The following is a 26800-nucleotide window of genomic DNA, read 5'->3' on the forward strand; positions in this document are numbered from 1 at the left end:
TGTCCTTTTTCTGTTCCAGAATCCCATTCAGGATATCATATTACATTTAGTCATCATGTCTCCTTAGGCTCCTCTTGACAATGACAGTTCTCAGACTGCTTGCACATATCAAGGATACATACTATTAACATGATTTATCCCTGTTGATGTTAATCTTGACACCTGTCTGAGGTAGTGTTTGTCAGGTTTCTCCACTATAAAGTTACCCTTCCCCCTCCCTTTTCCATACTGTACTCTTTGGAAGGATGTCACTAAGCACAACCTACACTTAAGGAAAAGGGAGTTATGCTTCACCTCCTTGAGGGCAAAGTATCTACATAAATTTGGAATTCTTGTGCATGGAAGACTTATCTATTCTCTCCATTCATTTATTTATTCAATCATTTACTTATATACATATGAACTTGTGGATATTTATTTTATACTTTGGGTTATAATCCAATACTAATTATTTGCTCAAATTGTCCCAGCTTTGGCCACTGGGAGCTCTTTCAGTTAGCACCTGTATCTCTCTGAGATACCCTCATTATTTTGTGTATGTGTGTATGTTTAGTACTTTCTTACTTTCTGGCACTATAAGATGATCCAGGCTCATCTTGTACAATATATTTACTGCCCCAGTCCTAGAATCAGTCATTTCTCTAAGCAGCCATGGTTCCTTTTTTTTTTTTTTTTAATTAATTTATTTGTTTTTGGCTGTGTTGGGTCTTCGTTTCTGTGCAAGGGCTTTCTCTAGTTGTGGCAAGCGGGGCCACTCTTCATCGCGGTGCGCGGGCCTCTCACTATCGCGGCCTCTCTTGTTGCGGAGCACAGGCTCCAGATGCGCAGGCTCAGTAGTTGTGGCTCACGGGCCTAGCTGCTCCGTGGCATGTGGGACCTTCCCAGGCCAGGGCTTGAACCCGTGTCCCCTGCACTGGCAGGCAGACTCTCAACCACTGCGCCACCAGGGAAGCCCAGCCATGGTTCCTTTTATTGAAGAATGATATTAAAAACCAGGAGTATAAGGTGTGCATGTTGCTACTGGAATGTCATTTCTAGCTGACAGAACAAAAAAAAATATGTGTGTATACTAATTTGTGTATATATACATACCTATACATATTTCTACATATATCCACTTGTAACTATAGTAAACTAAATATGAGTTCATACTCATGTTTCCAGCTCTAACCCATCACCTCACAGATCATTCTAGCCTATTCCCCTTGCTTATCTGTAGTCTCCCATTCTAACAGTGAGAAAGTAGGCTCCTACAATCTGTCATCCATTTACATAATTGTTCAGTTCCAGTACACATACATAGTGGTTTCAGAACTGTTAATGCATATCTCCATGGGAAACAACTTGATCAAGCATAGTACAGTGCTTATGTGCTGTTCCTTTTGTCTTTAGTCTTAGGGCCACCACTCATTTCCAAAGTTACGTAGGTCAGTATATTTTTCCTTCACTCCCTTCAGTGAGGTTGTTTCACACATTTTTTAAAAAAAATAAACTTATATATTTATTTATTTTTGGCTGCATTGGGTCTTCATTGCTGCGCACGGGCTTTCTCTAGTTGCGGCGAGCGGGGGCTACTCTTCGTTGCAGTGAGTGGGCTTCTCATTGTGGTGGCTTCTCTTGTTGTGGAGCATGGGCTCTAGGCGTGCAGGCTTCAGTAGTTGTGGCACTTGGGCTCAGTAGTTGTGGCTTGCAGGCTCTAGAGCTCAGGCTCAGTAGTTGTGGTAAATGGGCTTAGTTGCTCCACAGCATGTGGGATCTTCTTGGACCAGGGCTTGAACCTGTGTCCCCGGCACTGGCAGGCGGATTCTTAACCACTGTGCTACCAGGGAAGTCCTGTTCTGTACATTTGTGATACAATTAGATTCCTTTGCCATAGTCTGCATTCCATTCTGGGATCCCCTGGACTACTAAACGATTAAAAAAATTTTTTTTCATACGTTAAATTTCACTCTTTGTGCTGTAAAGTTCTATAGGTTTGACGAATGCATAGTGTCATGTATCTACTATTACAGTATCATACAGAATACAATATCATACAGAACTTTACCACCCTAAAAAATCCTCTGTGCTTCACCTATTCAACTCTTCCCCCACCTCAACCCCTGGCACATTGATCTGTTTACTATCTCCATAGTTTTGCCTTTTCCAGAATGTCATATAAATAGAATCATACAATACGTGGCCTTTTCAAACTGGCTTCTTTCACTTCACAATATGCATTTAAAATTCATCTTTGTCTTTGCATGGTTTGACAGCTCATTCCTTTTTATAGTATTCCATTGTATGGCTATAACACACTTTGTTTACCCATTCATTTATTGAAGGACACCATGGTTGCTTCCAGAAGCAATGATTATGAAGAAAGCTGCTATAAACATCCCCATGCAGGATTTTATGTGGATATAAGTTTTCAAATCAATGGGTAAATACTTAGAAGTGCAATTGTGCATTGTATGGTAAGACCATGTTTAGCATTGTAGGAACCTTCCAAACTCTTTTCCAGAATGGCTGTACCATTTTGCATTCTCATCAGCAATGAATGAGAGCTGCTGTTGTTTTGCATCCTCACCAGCAATTGGTACTGTCAGTTCGTTGGATTTTAGCCATTCTAGTAGGAGGAAATAAAAATTTAAAGAAAGGATCTTGATACATAATGCCACATTTCGCTTCAGAAAGTTTGTATTGATTTCTCTCGAGTAACTTCTGTTCCTAACTCTACTGTTCCCCGCATTTCATCAGGCACCAAGTCATGCTGATTCTTATGCTTGCTGACAGTTCCATTCTCTCATTTTGATAGCCACTCCCCTGATTCAGGCTTTCATTACCTCACACCTGGCCTAAGCACAACAGCAAGACTGCTTGTTTCCTAGACTCCAGTACCTCCTTGTTCCATATCCCAACTCATACAATGCAGCCCAAACAAAACAAAACAAAACAAAAAGTTGTAATCTCCCTTTGACAATTTTTATCTTGGTAATTTTGCTTTTCAATAACTACGAACCGAAATTTAAAGCGCTCAGTCCAGTATTCAACATTTCTTTAACCAAATTTCTCTTTAATCCTCTTTCTGATTTCTCTGCACTGACCAAGTTATTCTTTTAACCATTCCTTTCCATTTGGAAGGCTTTACCTCTTCTATTTCCCTCAGTTAGTTCCTAGTTCAAAATGATAATAATCAAAGCTTTTTCCTAAATAAACTTACTCTATTTTGATTTCTCTTTTACTTTCTACCTACTCAATGCTGCAAAATAGTTTATTATACTGTCTTGAATTTGTCTTTCTGTTAAGACTGTTCTCTATTATCCCCACGTGCATTTTATCTACCTAATCATCAGTCAATAAGTATATGCATCAGTGTAACTGAAAAGAAGTACATTATCTTCTGCTTCTTTTATGTTTTCTCTAAAGACTTGGCAAAGTGCCATGCACGCAGCAGGAATTAAGTCAATGTTGGTTGAATGTACATGTGAAAAAATTGCAAAACTAACCTGAAATATTTGAAAAAATTTTTATTACACAAAAAGTATATGTTCACTGGGGAAAAGAAAAAAGAAAAGCCTAGAAAATATAAATATTCAAAAAAGAAAAATATAATTTTATAAATCTCTGTACGAATCTATTACCCCAAAGATAATTACTATTAACATCTTGGTTTTACATGTAACCTACCATACTTTTTCCATACATGTATGATATTTGATTTAAAGTGATGACTATGTTTTGTGGTATGGAATGTCTCTTAAGTTATGTACCTTTAAAGTGTACCTCAAAAGGTCAACTGGACACACAAACTTTCTTGGTCAAGGAGCACAGCATCACGCACAGAAGTATACTAGTCACTTGAAGTAGATTTGGTATTTCTGATTCTCAACTCAGAGACCCTCCCACCAAATCCTACTTCCTCTCAACCCTATTGCATATTCTCCTTGACATGCTGTCCTCTGTTAAACAATTCAAGGACTAAGGAATCCTGACAGAACCCCAAGGAAGAAAATGAATATGGGTATTAATTGTTCTCTCCTCTCTCCATTGTTGAGAACCTGAGTGATTCTACCACAAGAGGTATTTATATACTTGTTAGTTTTAGAAGTTATATATATATATATATATATATATATATATATATATATATATATATATATTTATATATTTATATATTTTTATATATATATATATATATATTTATATATATATATATATATATACACTTTTCCCATTTTCAGGTAGGCTCAGTAAATTTTCTGAATAATTTGGTATAATTTTCTTAGGCTATGTGGTGGGGTAGTCCAGCTGCAGGCATAGCTCCTTGTTTTTTAAAACATGCCCACTTCCTACATCTTGCAGGTATATTCAAATATAGCTCAAATAAGTGGTAGCCTTCAGCCTGGTTGCAATTTTATGGTTTTTCAATTGAACTAAGTTGTGCCCAGAACTTCCTGGAGGATAGAGAGTAGGTTAGAAAGTTAGACATCTGTAGCACTGTTTGTTTTACAAAAAAAAAAACTGAAACAATCTAAATGTTCAACATTATAGTACTGGATAAATAAATTATAGTATGCCTGGTTAACAGAATACTATGAAGGAGTAAACAAGAATTACAGAGCTCTTTATATACTGACATGGAATATCTCTAGAATATATTAGGTGAAAAAAGCAAGATACAGAAGTGTGTATAGTATGCTGCCATTTGTGTTAAAAAGGGAAAAAGTAGACAGGTACGAAATTGCTTATATATGTATAAACATTCCTAGAAGGAGACTTAGAAACCTGATAACGTGGTTTGCTTATAAGAGGGGATCTGGGTGTTTAATGGACAAAGTAAAAGGACTACTTTCATCGTATTTTTAAAATTCTTTTTGAAATGTGAACCATGTGAATATATTAAGTATTCAGATTTTTTAATGTGAAATTACATGGTGTAAGAAACTAACAATATAGTTGGAGAAACCAGGAGATAAGTTTTAAGTTAAATGTTTCCAACTGTTACAAAAGAGAGAGATATCAAATTTGGTGGCAGTCAGGGATAATTTACCTAGAGTCCTAATTAGCAGGTTTATAAAGATATAATGGTTGAAGTATTATATCAGTTTACCTGATTGATTAAATTCCTCTACCTTTGAGGGTACCATGGAATCAACGTGATATAGTGGGAAGAGCATGGGTTTGGGGATCAGGCAGAAATAAATTCAAATCCTAGCCTTTTAATATACTGGCCTTATATGTTTGGGCAAGTTATATAACCTTTTTGGAGTTTCAATTTCCTTATCTGTAAAATGGGTGAAATCTTGATAGGGCTATTATAAAGGTTAAATGACATAACATCCAAGTGCAACAAATTTGTTGGTTTACTTATCCTTCTTTCCTTATATAGATGGGCTGAACTGAGATGGACTGACACGTAGAAATTAAATGTCTTGAGAAAATGCAGGTTGCATGTAAAAGAACTACATGTAGCTAAATTCCCTGTATCTACAATTTAGTTGTCAATCTCATATTTCTTATGAGGAATAAAGCCTTTTATTACCCCAAAGTTTAAAAAATCCTTGGACTATACAGTTTCCCTTTTTCCTTCCCTGTCTGAAAGATGATCAGAAGGAAGAGTGTGCTTTGAAACACGTTAAATTAGACCCTAATAAATATTCCCACTGGTTTTCTGTGGGAAAACATTTTATTCTAATGTTAATTTCCAACAAATATACTTTTAAGAGGGATTTTGTGCTCCACTACTTATTCAGCCTTTGAAAAATCAGTGTATTACTTTTCTTTCAGTAGTAAATACCATCTTAATGTATAATATATCAAAACCAAGGTTACCCACTGAATCACATTAGTACTTATTGATATTTTACACTGAATACATTGAGTATGACCTTATATATTCATCAAATGTATTACTTGATATGATGATTTCTCAATTAGTTTTCACATTTGTAAAACCACATGAATGAGGCATATATGGAAATATTAAATTATATTTAACATACAATCTATATAGCAGTCACCAAAATCTAGGAGATTGAGAGTTCCTAACTCCAATACTGACTGTCAAACTACTGAAAACAAGTGTCTTAGGTAAAGGTCCTGGTGAAACAAAGATCACTGCTTGATCATTATACTCCCAGTTATACTCAGGGTTGGTTGCTAGGGACTGAGTAGAGAAGTGTATTTTTCTCTCTCAAATATACTGGGGGAAATGTATATATCCAGATTTCCTTTCTCTCTGTCCTTGAGATTCACGTAATGAATTTAGAGTTTTTTCAGGTAGCTGCATCAGAAATTATTTTTGTGATAGTGGTAGAAATGACAAGCAGTTCCTTTGTAATGTTGCACCAGTCAATACCTGTTTTTGCCTAAGGATGTAGCCATACCAATTCTGGATAATCCAGCTCTGAAGTGGGTTGGGCAGTGCTGGGTTTCTTTTGTTGGCGCTACTAGTTTGAGTTGTGACCTAGTCACACATGCCTACTGAAGATATGAGCTAATTAAGTTCCACAAATTCTAACTAAAGCCAGTGTACATGGCATTGACATCAAAGTAGTTTTCTAGAAAAGGTACTTTCCCCGCATTTTCTACAATGTATTATCTAGAAAGAACATTTACCTGAAATGTTCTGCTCATAGAAAACTGTCTCTTTTTGACACGTGAAATGCCAAAATGAGCATTTACCAAGCCAAAGAAATGTTCACAATCTTCGAATTGCTCTTTAAATAAATGCTTGGCAGAATCAATTTTTAAAGTCATTTTAAAAATCATTTTTTGTAGAATTTTCAGATTCCAGTTCAAGGGAGGTGAAATATTAAAAATTATACACTCAAGCTATACAAGGCCCTTTGTTAAAGTTGCAAGAGAGTAGACAATGCCAAAGCTTTTGCTTTTAGCCAATGTCTCTTGGCTAAACTCGTATGGACATTCTCAGGGTCAAAGAACATTTGCCATACAAACTTCCCCAAATGCCTTTCTTGCGATCTTTGATCGTAGGATTAGTTAGAGCATTAGTTCTTTTAAAGCCCTCTTTATTGACAAAGGCGATAGAGAGATAGAGCTAACAGAGGTACAGAGAGCTCCTTTGAGGGGGGAAGACCCCCTTAGCTAGCCTTGTTTTGCATCACAGAGACAACAATTAGTGTGGCTGGCAGGAGCCAGGGGCAGGTGGAGGACTCCTGAAGGAAGACTAACTAAAAAAAGTTAGTCTTTGCTGTAAGTTTGGCACTTTGCTAAGCGCCTGACGTTATTACCATTTATTCATAACAACAACTCAGTGAGGGAGGTATTAATATTACCCCCATTTTACAGACGGGCGAACTGAAAATCACAGAGACTAAACAACTAACGCCCGGAGGTCACACAGTAAATAAGCGGCGGCACCAGAACTCGAAATTGCTCCAGAGCACGCACTCTTAACCACTGCGTTCAGCCCAGCGGTGTGATTCCGCGCGCTGTCCACGGCCTTCCCACCCTCCTTCGTGGGACAGTTCCCGGTACTGAGGCATGGCGCTGTCCAGCCCTCAGGCCCGCCGCCTTCCACAGGCAAGAGAACGCGCCCCCGAGGGGCGACCCCGCCCGCAGGTTGTAGAACTGCCGCGCCCAGCCACGTCCTGGCACACGGGCTGGCCGAATCGCCTCCGGGCGGTCATCCTCAGCAGCTCTCTGGTTCCCTCAGCTCGGGGGGCTACGCTCATCTCGGAAAGGCGGGAGGCACTCAACCGGAACGGCCCCGCTCAATCGTCTCTCCCAGCCCCCTACTCCCGCCCAAAGAGCCAGAAGCAGAGTTTACACAGCCTCCCCTGTCCCAGAGGCGGTGACCTCTCTAGTTACTGACGCGCCGCTCCTCCAACCAGGGACGGGCAGGACGGTGGAGCCTAGCTGAGACTGACAGCTTCTTCCCTCCAATCCGCGTGCAGCAACTCTCCGCGCCTGGCAGAGAGCGACAGGTGGGGACTGCGTTACCTCCGCGCCTCTTGCACCATTGACGTAGGAGTCTCACTAAGCGCTGGGTGAATTCACTCCAAATCTCACCAATTCTTGCAGGTCGTCACCTCAGCCGTCATTTTAATCAACAGTGGAAATTCCCCAACCCTTTCCCGTCACCTCAGATGGGGGCGGGATGAATGGTACACTTACCGGCCAATTGTACCACGCGACGTCCTGTGACCAAGTGACCGACACTTTCTGTCGCCAATGAAGTTTCCCATTGTCAGGGGTCACTATGACTGACCACAAGGCCAACTAATCCACTTTAAGGTCGTGACGCGATAGTCAGAGAGACTGGCCAATAGACATAGAAAAAGACCGGAAGTCGGCACTTGGGGAATAGGAGGCGGGTGTTCGCAACCGCCTAGGCCTGCGCGGGTCAAAGCAGCTTGAGGGCCGCGAGCCAGGGAGCGGCGCGTGACGAAGAGTCTGAGCGACGGCTCGCCTTGGCCAATGATCTGCAGCCACTGGGGAGCTGCAGCCAGTGGCGAGTGTGGGGGCGGGAGGCAGCAGGTTAGGCAGTGAGAAGTTAGTGGCGCTGCTGGGACGGGGGGGAAGGAGACGCTTCTTCCTCCTGCTGGTTCTCTCGTTCCCGGGATTGGCGGCGGCGGTGGCCGCGGCCGCGAGTGACTCGGCAGCGTCTCCGGCTCCGCGTGAGAACCATGCTGACCGACGGCGGAGGCGGCGGCACCTCCTTTGAGGAGGACCTTGACTCAGTGGCTCCGCGATCCGCCCCAGCCGGGGCCTCGGAGCCGCCTCCGCCGGGAGGGGTCGGACTGGGAATCCGCACCGTGAGACTCTTTGGGGAGGCCGGGCCGGCTCCGGGAGTCGGTGGTGGCGGCAGCGGTGCGAGCGGAGGGGACGCGGCGCTGGATTTCAAGTTGGCGGCTGCCGTCCTGAGGACCGGGGGTGGTGCCTCTGGTAGCGACGAGGACGAGGTGTCCGAGGTACGGCTCGGGGACCCCCGCCTCCCACACAGCTTGAGGCACGAATTCTCTCTGGGCCGGCGCAGGGCCGGGGCCACCCTCCCGCTGCCCAGGCGGAGTCGTTCTCTGACAGCGATCGGCTCCATGGCGGCAGTGGCCGCGGTGCGGGCCTAGTGCGCCCTCGGCTTACTCTTCAGCCCGCGGCTTGAGCCGGACTGCTTCCCGTCACCATCCATAGACCCACAATAGGCAATCCTTTGGTCTCTGAGCTTCGCGCGGGAACCGGGACTCCTCGGGCACCTCCCGCCCACCCCGCTTTGGAGATGGGGGGGGCGGGGTCTTGCCAGAGTCCCTGCCCTTGGTACTGAGAGAGCGAGACAGAGGGTCAGGGTGAGAGAGGGAGAGTGAGACAGAGACAGAGAGACAGAGCTGGCTTGCCTAAAGAGCATTGCCACTGTACTGTGTCTCTCCTCAGAGTTGCAGGGTTGGACATTGTTTGCCTTATGCCTTACTTGTGTGTTTAAGGAGGGGTCTTAATTCCCCTGTATAGTTTGAGACAGGTGAGCTCTCTGCTTTTGCGCTGAAAAATCACGTGGGTCTTGCGCCTGGAACTTTGTGTGAAGTTAGACAGGAAAAGAAAGTTCCAGTGCATCTTTGAGCTTCGCAACAGCTGGATAGCTGAACTCTGGAGATTTTTATGCTTGGAGAAGATGAGGCCCTGTATGGACACCTTTTGCAGTGAGGGAAATTTGTTATCAGGCCCTTAGTTTCTTTTAGCTCTTAGGTGTATACTGGGCCTTTTTAGGTCTAGGCAACCTAGAATGGTAGGCATCAACTTTTGGGCTCTAGGGCAAAAGGAGATATTTTATATCTGCACTTTTTTCCCTTGATTTTGGCTTGGTTATAGTACTGTCTTGTGATGACTATTGTTCTAAGTGCTCAGAGTATTCTATTTTGGTTCTAAGGTGCCTGGTTCATCCCCTATGATGTTTTAACCTCCAGTGTAGGTCTTAAAGTACAGGGATTTCTATATATGTACAACTATCCTGGCTTTTGTATTTGAGAGGAATGAGGAGACACTGCATTTGTGGGTTGTAGAATACATTTAGTGCACAGTCTTACCATTCTTGGTCTGAACAGGAATTCCTTTAGATTTAAAACCTTAGTGTATTCTAACCCCAATATTTTGCTTTGGAAAAAACTGTGTGGGTTGTAAAGGAGATAGTTCCTTGAATATCTGTATCTTTGAATTTCACTATAAGAGAAATAACTTCTAAGCCAAGGTGGGACAGGATTTTATTTGAGTAGGCAGTTACGGAGAGACTCTCTGGAGCACTTCCACTCCTGGGCTTGTGGAAGGCTTTCATTTAGACTTTGAATGAAAATTGATGAGAGATGAACCTAGAACACATTTACCTTTTACCTAGGAAATAAAGTGGGAATATCTTTAGGCTCTAAAGATTAGAGTCCATTTTTCTTTGAAACTTCTAAGAGAGACTGAAAAGGTTTGCTTTGGTCTGAATGTGATAGAAGGATGATGTCCTTGATTTTCTGGACCATTTTTGCATAATTGTCATTGATGAGATGAAACATCACACACTTGTTTTTACTCCAGTAGTATTCTTAAATTTCTTCAGCGGTAGAGTGCTAGTGAGCTTCCGAAGTTATGAATCTCTAACTCTATGGGCTCATGTGTTATATCTGGGTAAATAAGCTTTTGAAATAACCATTTATGTGAGGCTTGTTCACGCATCCATATCACATGGAGAAGAAATTCCTGGAATATCTAGTGTCTGTTGTATAGTATGTGTGGTAGGATATAGTCTATACCTTTGTGAGTGAAATGACCTTTTTTTCCCAAGCAAATTTCTTGGATTGTCTTTTCTCTCTGACAAGATGAGTGTCTTCTCCCATATTATTAACTTTGAATTTCCAGTGTGAAAAGACCATAAATAATATTCTTCAAACAACACTCACCTAACTGGCATTTGATGAATAATAATAGAATCTTTATTTTCATCATACCTAGATGTTTTAGAACCAAATATTTAAAATGTAGACATTCAGAGAGATGGGTTGGTTTGTAGTTTGAGAGTGAAGTTTGTCTTGTTCCCCGAATGGGGCAGGACTAGGTGAGAAATGAGTAAGAAATGTGGAGGCCTGGTGCATTTGCTCTAGAGTTAGTTGAAATTCTATACATTTGGTATACAGAAATGTAGATACTTTAAGGACCTCTTTTCTATTCATTATCAGAGCCTACAGCTGAGAAAAAACAAGGTGCTTTCCCTTGCTGGCTAAGTCAAAACACCTTTTAGTTTGAAGAAGGGGCTTGGATCTTTTTGTAAATTTTTTATATTAGAATTGTGCTAGCTTAGGGAATGTCACAATTTGGGGTCTTTGGTTCTTGTTGTTTTAAACATTGGGGTGAATACCTGTTTTGTATTTCTTCAGGCATGCTGAGCATGTTCCTTAGCTGTCCAAGTCCTTGAATAGAAGAGTCAGAACTTGCATTGGATTCTTTTGAAATGTACCCATTTTTCAGAATAGAAGTCAGGTTGAAAATTCTTTAAAAATCTATTTTTAAATGTTAACTTTAGATTTGTAATTTTTTTTTTAAGTAAGGTAAAAGGAAAATAAAATTCCTAAAGAAAGGATTTTGGTGAGGTTTATGATCTTTAATTTTTTGTCTTAATGTATGCATATACTGTATGTATATGTGTGTGACATCTTTTTTTTAAAATTATAAAAGTAATATAGTCCTATGGTAAAAAAGTTCAACAGTGTAGATAGTAGATATAAGATGAAAAGTAAAAGTTCTCCTCACCCGTACTGACCCTTCAAATCCCACTCTTCAGAGATAACCAGTATTGAAATTTTTATTTTAGAAAAATTTCCAGGCCTATATAGGCCTATATGTATATGTATACATGTTCATATACACACTTAAAAGATAGATATCCAATTAGAAAACATTGCTGAGGATTTTTTCTTATCTTGATACAGGTGCTATATTTACAATTAGGTAAAAGCACATGGAAATTGTGTACAACATTTTATAGCAAATTATAACAAAAGCTTTGTAGGGATTTTTTTTTTTCCTGAAGATTATGTTAAAGAGTCAAAAGCACAGGCCATACAGAGGGTCCATTCTGATTTTCTCTAATAGGAGATGGATCATTTCCTTTAGGGTTACTTATGACCTACTATCTAGATAGAGCAAAGTTTCTCAACAGCAACATATCGACATTTGGGGCCAGATAATACTTTGTTGTGAGGGGCTCTCCTGTGCTTTAGCAGCATCCCTGGCGTTTACTCACTAGATGCCAGTAAAACCCACCACCCAGCTGTGACAGCTAAAAATGTCCTTAGACAAAGCCAAATGTCTTGGGGGGCAAAATCACCCCTGGTTGAGAACCACTGGTCTAGAGGCCCACTCTTATCTGGGATGGCAATTTTGTCATGAATACTCTGTATTCAAAGTTCAGGTAAACAAGGTGAGTCACTGCTTTTAATAGCATCTCAGGGCTTATGCTTATAACCTGAACAAGAGAGAAATTGAAAGAGGGTATGGACAGATGTTTTGTTTTTTTTTTAATTTATTTTATTTTATTTTATTTATTTATTTTTGGCTGTGTTGGGTCTTCGTTGCTGCGGGGGCTTTCTCTAGTTGTGTTGAGCAGGTTCTACTCCTCGTTGCGGTGTGCGGGCTTCTCATTGCGGTGGCTTCTCTTGTTGCGGAGCATGGGCTCTAGGCGCGCAGGCTTCAGTAGTTACGGCAGGCGGGCTTAGTTGCTCCGTGACATGTGGGATCTTCCCGGATCAGAGTTCGAACCCGTGTCCCCTGCATTGGCAGGCGTATTCTTAATCACTGTGCTACCAGGGAAGCCCCGAACAGGTTTAATGTTATAAATTTTCCATGGTAAATATATAATTTTAGGAAACTTAAAATGCTATATTGTTTTTGAAAAATTCATTTATTGTCCATGAAAATGAATTTCTAAAAATCCTTTATGGGGACTTTGTTCAAGGTAGAAAGGCTTTACTCCATAAATTATCATCAGTAGTGATAAAATAGGAAATATACCTTTGCATTCTAGTGAGCAAATTTTGGAGACGTGAAAATGTCGATTGAAGGAAAAATTACATGTTATTACTGTAACAATTTTTTTTTAGATTTATTTATTTATTTTATTTTTGGCTGCGTTGGGTCTTCACTGAAGTGAGCGGGCTCTCTCTAGTTGTGGCGAGCAGGAGCCACTCCTTGCTGCGGTGCACAGGCCCTTCATTGCGGTGGGCTCTCCCGTTGCAGAGCTTGGGCTCGAGGCACGCAGGCTTCAGTAGTTGTGGCACATGGGCTCAGTAGTTGTGGTTCATGGGCTCTAGAATGCAGGCTCAGTAGTTGTGGCGCCCGGGCTTAGTTGCTCTGCGGCATCTGGAATCTTCCCGGACCAGGGCTCGAACCTGTGTCCCCTGCAGTGGCAGGCGGACTCTCAACCACTGCGCCACCAGGGAAGCCTGTGTAACAATTTTTTATATTGCATGAGCATCAGCCTTGCACAAGTTTCATTCTATAAAGCCTTAAGACTTTACATAAAATGATTCGTTGGTGAGTTTGGTTATATGAATGGTGGGTCGAAACAGAGTTGATTAGGTATGGGTAGAGGAAAACCTTTTTGTGAAACTCGAAGTATGTAGAGGTTTTCTTTTGGTTATTATTTAGTACATTTTCCCAGGTGATTTACATTTGTACAGTTCATAAGACTAATATAAAGGCAGATACAGTAAAAAGTCTTGACCTTACTCCTGCTCCCAAGGATCCTGCCCTTTACAGTTTTAAATTTTTATTTATTTATTTATTTTCGGCTGCGTTGAGTCTTTGTTGCCGCACAGGGGCTTTCTCTAGTTGCAGAGAGCGGGGTTACTCTTCGTTGCAGTGCGTTGGCTTCTCATTGCAGTGGCTTTTCATTGCAGAGCACAGGTTCTAGGCACATGAGCTTCAGTAGTTGTGGCTTGCAGGCTTGGTAGCTGTGGCTCACGGGCTTGGTAGCTGTGGCTCACAGGCTCTAGAGTGCAGGCTCAGTAGTTGTGGCGCATGGGCTTAGTTGCTCCGCGGCATGTGGGATCTTCCCGGACCAGGACTCAAACCCCTGTCGCCTGCATTGGCAGGGATTCTTAACCACTGCACCACCAGGAAGTCCCCTGCCCTTTACACTTTTAATGTCTTAATGTCCTTTCAGAATTTCTTTACGGAAATACAAATATGTAGTTTTATTTTCCCCATTGTTATACAAAAGATAACATACTATTCATGTGAGATTTTTAAATGGTGAATTTGAGAAGAATTTAGACTTTTTATCTATTCAAAAGTGATAAAACATGTTAAGAATGTAGCATTGGAGATGAGTTTAAGCACATTCTTTTCTGAGCCTATCTGGTAGTACAGTGATGACCTCTGAAAATCAATTCTGGCCTTCTGATTCAATGAGAGTTAAGATAAATAAAATAGCAGTTTTTAAAAAGTATTAGTCTTGAGTTGGCAAGGAAAAAGAAGAGAAATGAGGTGTCTACTTTTTTTTTTTTTGGCCCAAATTTACCTTCCTACAGAACCAAAGTTTTAAGAAATAAAATAAATTCTTTTCTTTCTTTTTCTTTTTTTTTTTTCAATCCACTATAAATGAACTGTTCCAATATATCTATCTTCTTGGACCTTATTATTTACAATTTTCCTCTCCTGTTGCTTGTCTACAAAGTCATAGAATCCTGGTGATAATCCTATTTCATCTCATTTTTAGGTAACTGCTACCATTTATTGAATGCTTATTATATTCCAGTACCATACTATATATTTTGGTTATTTTGTTTAATCACTCAACACCCCTTTGAAGTAGGTATTATCTACATTTCTATAGATGCATAAGTGTAGGTTCAGAGAAATGATGAATCCAAAAAACAAAAAAACAAAAAAATGGTTAAAATGTTATACAGCTAGTAAGTGGTAAAGCTAGGATTTGAATCCAGAACTCATGCTGCTATTTTGCGTCTTCTGATTAAGAACTAGGCAAAGTTTTTGGTTGCCAATGCTGTGTCTCCAATAAATGCTTGCTTAATCCCTGTTGAAGTTTTCATAGATCTATAGTGAAGTGAGAAAAGTAAGGATAATGCAGTGAATTTCTCATAAAGCTGTCTTTTCCCACTTTTTTCTTTTTTTTATAACAATGATTTTTAAAAATTTATTTTATTTATTTATTTATTTTTGCCGGCGTTTGGTCTTCGTTGCTGTGTGCGGGCTTTCTTTAGTTGAGGCCAGCGGGGGCTGCTCTTCGTTGCATTACACGTGCCTCTCATTGCGGTGGCTTGTCTTTGTTAGGGAGCACGGGCTCTAGGTGTGCGGGCTTCAGTAGTTGTGGCACATGGGCTTAGTAGTTGTGGCACATGGGCTTAGTAGTTGTGGCTTGCGGGCTCTAGAGCGCAGGCTCAGTAGTTGTGGCGCAGGGGCTTTGTTGCTCCACGGCATGTGGGATCTTCCTGGACCAGGGCTCGAACCCGTGTGCCCTGCGTTGACAGGTGGATTCTTAACCACTGCGCCACCAGGGAAGTCCTCTCACTTGTTTCTATTTTGAGATAATGCCCTTCCAACTATTATGAAATTAATTTTTTAAATATCCGTGTTTGACAAAATATCAAATTGGAAAGTTCATGTTAGGACTCTGGGTAAAGCCTCAACAGTCTGGGAACCATTGATCTGAATGACTTGCTCAGGATCACACAGCTAATTTATAGTAGAAAGTAGGTTATGTGACTCCCATTATAGTTATCTTAACTGCTATATTGTCCTGCTGACTGTTTCTCTTCTGATTCATGAATTTAATTAGTTGCTTAGGAAATGCCTTCTCAAACTAGCATTTAATCCGTAGTTGACCCTGTTGGAAAACTTTTATATTATGAAATTGGTGACTGCCATGTAGATCAATCAATATATTAAGAAGGCAGTCAGGGACTTCCCTGGCGGTGCAGTGGTTAAGAATCCGCCTGCCAGAGCAGGGGACACGGGTCCGAGCCCTGGTCTGGGAAGATCCCACATGCTACCGAGCAACTAAGCCCGTGCTCCACAACTGCTGAGCCTGCACTCCAGAGTCCGCGAGCCACAACTACTGAGCCTGAGTGCAACAACTACTGAAGCCCACACGCCTAGAGCCCGTGCTCTGCAACAAGAGAAGCCACCCAATGAGAAGCCCACGAACCGCAAGGAAGAGTAGCCCCCGCTCGCGGCAACTAGAGAAAAGCCCGCATGCAGCAACAAAGACCCAAGGCAGCCAAAAATAAAAATAAATAAATAAATTTAAAAAAAATAATTAAAAAAAAAAAAGAAGGCAGTCAAAGGTGTGCCATTGAGTATTGGAGGAACACTACTTTAAGGTAATTTTGTAATTGCACTTAAACTCGGAAAGTTTAGGTCTCATTATTATTCATTTTAAGAGAATTAAGAAATATTAGAAGTACCAATATAGGAAGGCATATACCCAACTTTGCACCTTTGCCACTATGGGAAACATTGATTTTAATTTGTGAAAATTAAAATCTGTGTGCTATTCTATTGGTAGTTACTTACAGTGTATGGTTCCTATGAATAAAGATCATTTGCCTTATGATGATTGACTGGTTTACCATTTTTCTGGTCAACTTTACCTAAATCAGGAGGAAAGTAAAGTTGTATATAAAGCTTTTTTTTATTTGATAAGCTGAGATTTAGCAACAGTTTGTCAAAGAACACATTCTGCTCTTCCTCCCCTATACATCCTTCTGTTCTCACAAAGTTTTTCCCTTAATGGATGATGTTTTCATTAGTAGAAAGAGTTTGTTTGTTTGTTTGTTTTTTTAAAGTAGATGTCCCACTGTATCCTAGTGGTTTGATTCACTGCGTTAGTTTGCAATTTTGAAAAGAAAAAGGCAAGTACACTCCCAGGGATTAGCCCCAAGAACCAAAGAGTTGAACAGGAGAACAGTTTATTAAATTGTCAAGTTTTGATGCTTTGTAATGAGGACAGTTAGGTTGAGAACAATTTTTTTAAATTGTGGTAAAACAAGGATAACAAAATTTTACCATTTTAACCATTTTTTAAAATGTGTTAAAATATACATAACATAAAATTTACCTGTTTTTTTGGCCATGCCATGTGGCATGTGGGATCTTAGTTCCCCGCAAGGGATTGAACCCTCGCCCCCTGCAGTGGAAGTGCAAAGTCTTAACCACTGGACCGCTGGGGAAGTCCAGAATTTACCATTTTAACCATTTTAAAGTGGTTTTAAGTACATTCACATTGTTGTGCAACCATCACCACCAGCCATCTCCAGAACTTTTTCATCTTCCAAAACTGAAACTTTGTACCCATTAAACAGTAATGCCCTGTCCTCCCTTCTTCAGCCCGTTAGCAACCACAGTTCTGCTTTCTTTCTCTATGATTTTGACTACTCTAGGTATCTCAAGTGAAATCATACAGTTTTTCTACTTTTTGTGACTGGCTTATTTTACTTAGCATAATGCCTTCAAGGTTCATCCATGTTTGCAGCATGTGTGATACTTAGCTGAATACTATTCTATTGTATGTGTATACCATATTTTGTTTATTCATTCATCTGTTGATGGACCCTTGGATTGCTTCTCTGCCTTTTGGCTGGTGTGAATATGCTGCTGTGAACATAGGTGTATAAATACCTGTTCAAGTCCCTGCTTTTGCTGCTTTTCTGGTATATACCCAGAAGTGGGATTGCTGGATCATCTGTTAATTCTATTTTTAATTTTTTGAGGAACCACCATACTGTTTTCTGTAGCAGCCGTACCATTTTACATTCCCACTGGCAAAGCACAAGGATTCTGATTTCTCCATATTCTAGCCAATACTTGTTTTCTGTTTTTGAGAATAGCCATCCTAATGGGTGTGGTTATGATGTTGAACATCTTTTTCATGTGCTTATTGGCCATTTGTGTATCGTCTTTGGAGAGATGTCTATTCAAATCCTTTGCCTCTTTTTTTTTTTTTTGGCCACTCTGCCCAGCTTGTGGGATCTTAGTTCCCTGATCAGGGATTGAACCTGGGCCCCTGCAGTGAAAGCGCCAAGTCCTAACCACTGGACCACCAGGGAATTCCCCCTTTGCCCATTTTTAATTGGGTTGTTTTTTCATTGTTTAATTGTAGGAGTTCTTTGGATATTAATCCCTATCATATGTATAATACGTATAATTTGCACGTATTTTCTCACATTCCATTGGTTGCCTTTTTTACTCTGTTGTCCTTTCGTGCTTAAAAGGTTTTAGTTGAGATGAAGTTCAGTTTATATGGTTTTTTCTTTTATTGTCTGTGCTTTTGGTTTCATATCCATAAAGTTGTTGCCAAATCCTATGTCATGAAAATTTTTTCCCAATGTTTTCTTCTAAGAATTTTATCCTTTTAGCTCTTACATTTAGGTCTTTGAGCCATTTTGAGTTAACTTTTGTTTTTGGTGTAAGGTTAGCATCTAACTTCATTCTTTAGCTTGTGGATATCCAGTTTTTCCAGCACCACTTGTTGAAAAGACTGTAATTTCTCCATTGAATGGTCTTGGTATCTTGGTTGAAATTAATTGATCATATATGGGAGGGTTTTTTCTGGGCTCTCTGTTCTATTCCATTGGTCTATATGTCTGACTTTATGCTAGTATCTCACTGTTTTTATTACTGTAGCTTTAGTAGTAAGTTTTGAAGTCAAGCAGTATTAATCCTCCAACTGTGTTCTTCTTTTTCAAGATTGTTTGACTAGCCAGGGTTCCTTGAGATTCCACGTGAATTTTAGGATGGGTCTTTGTATTTCTGTAAAAAATGCTGTGGGATTTTGATAGGGATTGCATTGAATCTATAGATTGCTTTATGAGAACGAGTTTGAATACAAATCTTACATAATTGTTTCACCACAGTAGATATTAGCAAATCAAAAAGCTTGAGACTGACAAAACATTTGAAAGCTTCTATGACAGGAAGAGACTGAGCACTCACTGATGTCCTCCCTGAAGCCATTGAACCCAGTTCACATGGAATACTGTGCTCTAAGTAGATGTTTCTTTTTTCTTTTTTTTTTTAAAGTCTTTATTAGATTTGTTACCATATTGCTTCTGTTTTATGTTTTGGTTTTTTGGCCACGAGACACGTGGGATCTTAGCTCCCTGACCAGGTATCGAACCCGCATCCCCTTCATTGGAAGGCGAAGTCTTAACCACTGAACACCAGGGAAGTCCCTAAGTAGATGTTTCTGTAATATAATCGTTATTTTTTCCCTGTTTGTCCTCATATTGGCTAATTTGTGATTGATCATGATGCTTCACATGTTGATTAAATGCTAGGAAGAATAACTTTTTATCCTTTTTATCACTAGAGATGGGATGAGTGCCATTTTGGAAAAATTGTCTCAATCTGGTATTAGGTCTAGATAAATGAACCTGTAGTATTTTCTTTAATGATGTAGAATTTAAAAGTTTTCACGTAGGCATTTTATGAAATCTGAGTCAGAAAGTAAAGGTTTGGCCGTGTCAGTTGATACTTTGAGTGGTACACTTTGAAAGTACTTCCAGCACTTATCAGCTTCTAATTGATTTTCTCCTGGTGTTTACCTATTCTGCTAAATCTCTACATTTCTATTTTGGCCTTTTAAAAATTGTGCAGTTGATAAATTCAGTAATATATGTGACACAGACTGTCATTATCAAAGAGCAAATCTCCAAAGGGGCAGTAGTCCAATTATATTGGATACATTCTCTCTTTTTTTTGCTACATTTTATTTTGATATAATTTCAAACTTACTGGAAAGTTGCAAGAATAGTACAAAGAACTCCTCCCATATATCCTTTATCTAGACAGACCAATTTTGTTCATTTTGTCCCATTCCTCTCTCTCTCGACAGACAAGTAATTTATTTTCTGAATCATTTGAAAGTAGACTGCATACATCCTGTCTCTTTTACCCTTAAATTCTTTAGTGTATCTTCCCTAACAACAAAGGCATTCTCTTACATAACCACAGTTCATTTATCAAAATAGGAAATTTAATAAATTTCCAAAGTATTTTTCAAATTCAAATTCCCAAAGTTAAAAAAATTGAAATAGAATTCACATAATATAGAATTCACTCTTTAAATTGTACAATTCAGTGGTTTTTTAACACATTCAAAAAGTTGTGCAACCTTCACCGTTATCTATTTAAAAAAATTTTCATCACCCCCAAACAAAACCTGGTACCCATTAGCAGGCATTTCCCATTCTGCTGTCCCTGCAGCCTTTGGTAATCACTATTTTCTGTCTCACTGGATTTGCCTAGTCTGGGCATTTCATATAAATGGAATCATACAATATGTGATCTTTTGTGCCTCACTTCTTTCACTTAGTATATTGTTTTCAAGATTTCTACGTGTTGTATCATGTATCAGTACTAAATTGGATAATATGTTTTGTGGATATACCACATTTTGTTCATTGGTTGATGATATTTGGATTATTTCCACATTTTGACTATTGTAAATAATGATACTATGAACATTTGTGTACAAGTTTTTTATGACGATATCTTTTCAGTTCCCTTGAGTGTATACCTTGGAGTGAAACCTTGATCATATTATAACTGTTTTATTTTCTGAGAAACCACCAGGCTGTTTTCTGTAGCAACTGAATGATTTTACATTCCCAGCAGTGTATGAAGGTTCCAATTTTTCCACATCCTTGCTAACATTTTTTTTTTTAAATAGCCATGCTAGTGGGTATGGAGTTTTTGGTTGTTTTTTGTTTTTGTTTTTGTTTTTAAATAAATTTATTTATTTATTTATTTTTGGCTGCCTTGGGTCTTTGTTGCTGTGTGCGGGATTTCTCTAGTTGCGGCGAGCAGGGGCTACTCTTCGTTGCAGTGCGCAGGCTTCTCATTGTGGTGGCTTCTCTTGTTGCAGAGCATGGGCTCTAGGCGTGCGGGCTTCAGTAGTTGTGGTTTGTGGGCTCTAGAGCGCAGGCTCAGTAGTTGTGGCTCGCGGGCTTAGCTGCTCCACAGCATGTGCTCTGTTCCCAGACCAGGGCAGGGAAGCCCCTGGAGTTTTACCTCATTGTGACTCTGATTTGCATTTCCCCAATGACTAATGAAGTTGAGCATCTTTTCATGTGCTTGTTGTCCATCTGTATGTCTTTGGAGAAATGTTTATTCAGATCTTTCTCCCATTTCTTGGTTGGGTTGTCTTTTTATTGTTGAATCATGTTTGTTGTTTGTTTTTAGGAAAAAACACGTATTCTGGATACCAGTCCCTTATCAGATACATGATTTGGAAATATTTTCTCCCTTTCTGTGGGCCATCTTTTCACTTTCTTGATTGTGCCATTAAATTTTATTTTTTTAAGTCTTTTAATAAATTATTTATTTATTTTTGGCTGTGTTGGGTCTTCATTGCTGCACACGGGCTTTCTCTAGTTGCAGTGAGTAAGGGCTACTCTTCGTTGTGGTGTGTGGGCTTCTCATTGCAGTGGCTTCTCGTTGCAGAGCATGGGCTCTAGGCGCGCGGGCTTCAGTAGTTGTGGCACACGGGCTCAGTAGTTGTGGCTTGCGGGCTCTAGAGCGGAGGCTCAGTAGTTGTGGCGCACGGGCTTAGTTGCTCTGCGGCATGTGGGATCTTCCTGGACCAGGGCTCGAATCCATGTACCCTGCATTGGCAGGCAGATTCTTAACCACTGCACCACCAGGGAAGTCCTGTGCCATTAAATTTTAAATTTTGGTTGGGCCCAATTTTTATGTTTAACTATTTTTTCTTTTGTTGCTTGTGCATTTGGTGTCATGTCTAAGAGACCATTGCGTAATCCAAGGTTATGAAGATTTACACCTGTTTTCTTCTTTTTTTCTAAGAGTTTTATACTTTTAGCTCTTATATTTAGGTCTTTGATCCATTTTGAGATTTTATATAAGATGTGAGGTAGAGATCTAACCTCATTCTTTTGAATGTGGATATCCAATTGTCCCAGCACCATTTGTTGAAAAGATATTTCTTTCTCCATTAAATTGTCTTGACACCCTTTTCAAAAATCAGTTGACTTTAAATGTGATGGTTTATTTCTGGAGTGTTTATTTCTATTTGATTCCACTGTTTTATATGTCTTCTCATGCCAGTTCCATACTGTCTTGATTACTGTAGTTTTTTGTAGTAAGTTTTGAAATTGGGAAGTGTAAGTCTTCCAATTTTGTTTTTTTTTAAGATTCTTTTGGCTATTCTGGGTTACTGGATATGTTCGTGCTCTTCATCTGGTCTTCGGAAGAGGTATAATAGAGGGTATTTTATATGGTACAGAATTTGTGGTCACACACGAAAACCACCCCATCTCCATTAATAATATTCCATTTCTTGAAATTTCTGCCCCTCTTGTATACACTGAAGGTGGATGGTTGGGAACTCTTATGATTTAAACCTGTGTTTGCTAGGCTACCAGAAGAGGAAGTTGTTGTAGTGTTTGTTTGTTTGTTTATGCATCCCCTCCCTGACAAAGCCTGGATACGTGTTTGAGAGGAGACAAAACTGAAGAGGCAGGAGGTGATTCGTTTGGGTAGTTGTAGTCTAAGTACATCTGATGTGGACTATATATAGCTTGCAAGAAGAATATGGACAGAATTTCTTTTTCCAGGATAATGAACAAATGGATAAGTGGAATAAAATATAAAACATAGCAACTAGAGTTTTTGCATCTAGTATCTTCTAACAATTGCTTAGGAGGTGAGAATTCAATATTTGAGTAACACACAATTAGCTTGACACCCAAGCCAGTGTTATCACCTGTGTGATTAAATTGCAAAAACAAATCTTGGATGTTACTGCTCAAATGGTCCCAATTATTTTAATTTACTAGTTATTTTGACTCTGAATAGTGAGAATCTGTACTATATTTTAGTACCTGTTTTGCTTGAGACTTGACTGACAAGTTAACAAAGAAAAGTTTATTTTCTTTTAGGTTGAAGAGACCATTATTTAAGGCTATACTTACATCAGGTGCATGTATTTGACCTATTACCACCCCCCCAACAAAATTTTGAATAATATGATAACAGTATCAAAAGTACTTACTACTATGTATTATCTCCTTGTTAATCTGTTGAAAGCATGCTCTCATTCTCTACAGAGGAAAATCAGTGTTTAGTTTGGGGTAGGGCCTCTTTTTCGTGAACAGACATCTTGCATAATAAAATTATATCTTTCAGAGATTAGAGTCCTTGGCACTCTGTTTAAGAATTCTGATTGGTATCGTAGGGTAGATTCCACAATAATTTAAATAGAATCTACTATTTGTTAAGCTTAGTGCTGGGCTTTGGGATTACAAAGATGAAAAAATGTGGTCCCTGCCCTTAAAGACATTAGGCTTTTCAGGAACGTGAACATTTCAGAGAATGTGAAAACAAGGTAAATTATTTATTCAAATTATATTTGCCCTTCTAAACTAGTTTTACATAATAACAAATTGTATTTGAGTATGTGTTCTAGGCATGTGTACCTTAATTGCATCACCTCATTTAATATTTTCCTAGTCTTGTGACAGTCCAAGATCCTAAACTCAATATATGGATCATTGCCCTGTGTTAGTTGGATAATCACTATAAAGCTTGATGTTTGGATGTCTTACTTCAGGAGTTTGATGGACTTTAAGTGACAGGTTTAAAGGGGCAATGATTTAAAATGAAAGGATACAAAGTTCATCAGCATAAGATATTTGAGCAAAACCACAACTGCTTCATTATGTTCTATAAACTCTCCAAGCATGTCCTGCTCCAGAGCCTTTGGCATTTGCAGTTGGCTCTCACAGGAGCATTCTTCTCTTAGATATGCGTGTGGCTTCCCTCTCTCACTTATTTTAGCAGTCTGCTAAGAGCCCTTCCTACTGCCTACTGTATGTACGTCCATAAACATCTCAGATTCACAATTCTAAAACTGAACTCATCCCTTCCCCTTCTACCCCTATCCCTTCCCCACCCCACCTTTGTAAATTGCATTGCCCTAAAACTAGTCAGTGTAGTCAGAAACCTTGAAGCTTGCATCTGCTATCTCTTACCACACACATCCAAACAGGTACTAAGTCCTGTAGGTTCTTTCTTAGCATCTTGTTTGTCTCTTTCTCTGTATTCTCACTGCTTCTGCTGTAAATCAAGCCATCATCTTTCACCTGAACTTATTGTAGTAATCCCTGGCTCTATCTACTTCTGTGATTATACCTCTAATTCTTCGTTTACCCTGCTATCACGGTCAGTTCTCTAATGCCAGTTCAATCATGTCACTCCTTTGGCAAAAAGGCTTCCCATTCCTTAGATAAAGAATAAATCAAATTCCTTGGTATGGCATACAAGGTTATTTAGGATTTGGCTTCTGTCTATTTCTATCCTTGCTGTATCCTACTTTATTTGCTTTTTATATTCCAGCCATACCAAATTGCTGTAGTTCTCTGAACATATCAAGCTATTAAACGTCCCAAGTAATTTGCTCTCACTGCTTTGGCTTCTAGAATCATGATAATAACTACTACATACTGAGTGTTTATTGTCCACTGGACTAAATGCTTACCTTTATGTTCTTAAATAAACTTTACAACTACCATATGAAGAAAGTGATATTATTCCCAATTTACAGATGAGGAAACTGAAGCTTAGAGACATTGTATAATATGCACAAAGTTGTACATCTAGTGATGAAGCCAGGATTTGAATCAGGTTTCTTGGAATGTAAAACCCATGCTTATAACTACTACTCTACACTGCAGCTGTCACTAATGGCCCCGTTCTCCATCCTGTTGGTTACCTTCTTGTTCCAGATCATCACCTCTGATTTCCTTCATTACTACCCCAACTGGAATTGACCATTTCTTCCTTCCTCTGTGTTCCCATGTTGTCTGTATATAACTCCCTGTTACATAGCATCTGTAGTACTTTATTGCATTTATTTGATTATATGCCTTAATGAGCAGGAATCATGTCTTATTTATTTTTGTGTTTCCCATATACAGTAGAATGTCTGGCACTTAGTAGGTGCTTATTAAATGTTGGGTTTAATAAGCCAATGTATGTTGAATATATGTATAGTGTTTAATATGCTCAGATTACTTGTTAGCCTAAGACAACATAATGGGTTTTATATTTTTGTGGAGTAGAGAGTAAGAGTATAGGAACACAAGGTCCTTAGACAAAATGACCTTAATAATAGTAGTAATGGTAATATTAATAGTAATAATAACTAATATTTGTTGAGTGATTACCATGTATTAAGCACTGTTGGTACAATTTTAGATATAGTATCTTGCTTAATCATCAATAACCCTGTGATGTAGTTACTACTATTATCCTTATCTTATAGCTGAGGAAAATGAGGCTAACAACGGTAAAAAGAGTTAGCTAAGATGGCACTGTGAACAGTGGGCTAGTGTTCTAAGAGTCCTTGCTCTTAGTCATTATGCTCTCCTCCCGTTATTGGTATGAATTGGAGGTTTATGGGTGTTTGAGGCTCTTTTTAACTTATTAAAATTAAGTATTTCTTTGGTGTGTTTGATGCTTATTTTTTTATTTAGGGTAATGAGCAGAAGCCAGGACTTCTTTCTAACCTCAGTCTTACCCATTTATTATGATAGGGCAAATACAGAATAACATTTCAACATTAAGATTTTCTTGGACTTAATTGCCAGGTTCTTCATTCCTTGTGACTTTCCTAATGAATATGTGAGGAGTCTTCTCTTTTTTTAAATGTATTGTGGCACAAATTTTGTTGTATGTATGTTGGTCAGAAATAATGTAGTTGTACTGCCAGAAATTACTATATAAAAGCATGATTTGTCTGTCTCTCTAAGAACTCTGGCAGAGAGGAGTTTGTGGGCTTGATAATCTATTACATTTAATTTAATTTAAAGGTTTTTCCTGACATTGCTGTTATTGTTAAACTGCAACATCATGATGCTTGTAGATTCTCTGTTTACTTCATTGGTTAGTACGCATTTGTTTTAGTCATACTACACTGTTTAGAAGAGTCACTTAATACAGTTTGGTGTGGTGAAAAGGGTGTGAGCTTTGGAGTCTGAAACATGGCTTCAGATACCTGTGTGGTTATGTGATCTTGGGTAAGTCACTTAACTTTTCTGAGTTTCAGTTAAAATGAAGATGTTAATCTACTTCACTGAGTAGTAAAGATGATGGAGTGGAATAATATATGGAAAATGCACTTAATGGTAACTATTATTTTTTTTAAAAAAAGCCTTTCCTTTCTCCCATGTTTAGAAACTTCAAAAAATAATAGATTCTGTATTAAAACTATGGTTTAGAAATGAAGTTTTTGTAGTTGACTAAAGTGGAGGTAATTTTCTCCAGCTTTAACTGAGAATTAGGAAAAGCCTGATGGTTCTCTCTTGTGCTGTTTAAACTAATTAACTTCAGAAATCCCAAGGTAACAGTTATGTTTTTTGAGAAGAGGATTGTGGATCTGAAATTGGGCATACAGTTTCCCTTGTAGAAAGAAACTTGAGCACTTTTTACGATGAGGCATATGGCCTTTGCATTTCATTACTTCCAGATGTTGTTGCTGATTATATTGGGCCTTACAGTATCAGCAAAACTCGTTCCTAAATTTATAATTATTTGGTCTCAAATTGCGTCTGTATTACTTTTTCCTTTTGAGTGGATCTTGGAGCATGTTTGTGGTGGATGCAACTGTTGAAACTTTGGAGTAACACATTTTTTGCAAAAAGGAATTACTATGTCTTTCAGTAATTATCTCTTGGAATGCTGACCCATCCTTTTTGCTGCTCCAAGTAGAAATCAGTAGTAAGCTACCTGCATTCTAAAATTGGTATGATTCTGATTTAAAGACTTTGGGTGGGGAAAGGTAAGACATGTT

General features: G+C 39.1%; 1 protein-coding gene across 11 annotated transcripts in view; it reads left to right on the forward strand.

Annotated features, from left to right (window-relative positions):
- Positions 1-8495: 8495 nt before the first annotated feature.
- ANKHD1 (ankyrin repeat and KH domain containing 1) overlaps positions 8496-26800 on the forward strand; it is a 126761-nt gene continuing 108456 nt past the window's right edge. For all 11 annotated transcript variants that reach the window (XM_059917252.1, XM_059917255.1, XM_059917253.1 and 8 more), the window contains exon 1: positions 8496-8918. In XM_059917252.1, the coding sequence (XP_059773235.1) occupies positions 8634-8918 (285 nt within the window). In that variant the 5' untranslated portion in view covers positions 8496-8633. The remainder of the gene's footprint in view (positions 8919-26800) is intronic.

This window comes from Balaenoptera ricei, chromosome 3 (genome assembly GCF_028023285.1).
Source record: "Balaenoptera ricei isolate mBalRic1 chromosome 3, mBalRic1.hap2, whole genome shotgun sequence".
Taxonomy (NCBI): Eukaryota; Metazoa; Chordata; class Mammalia; order Artiodactyla; family Balaenopteridae; genus Balaenoptera; species Balaenoptera ricei.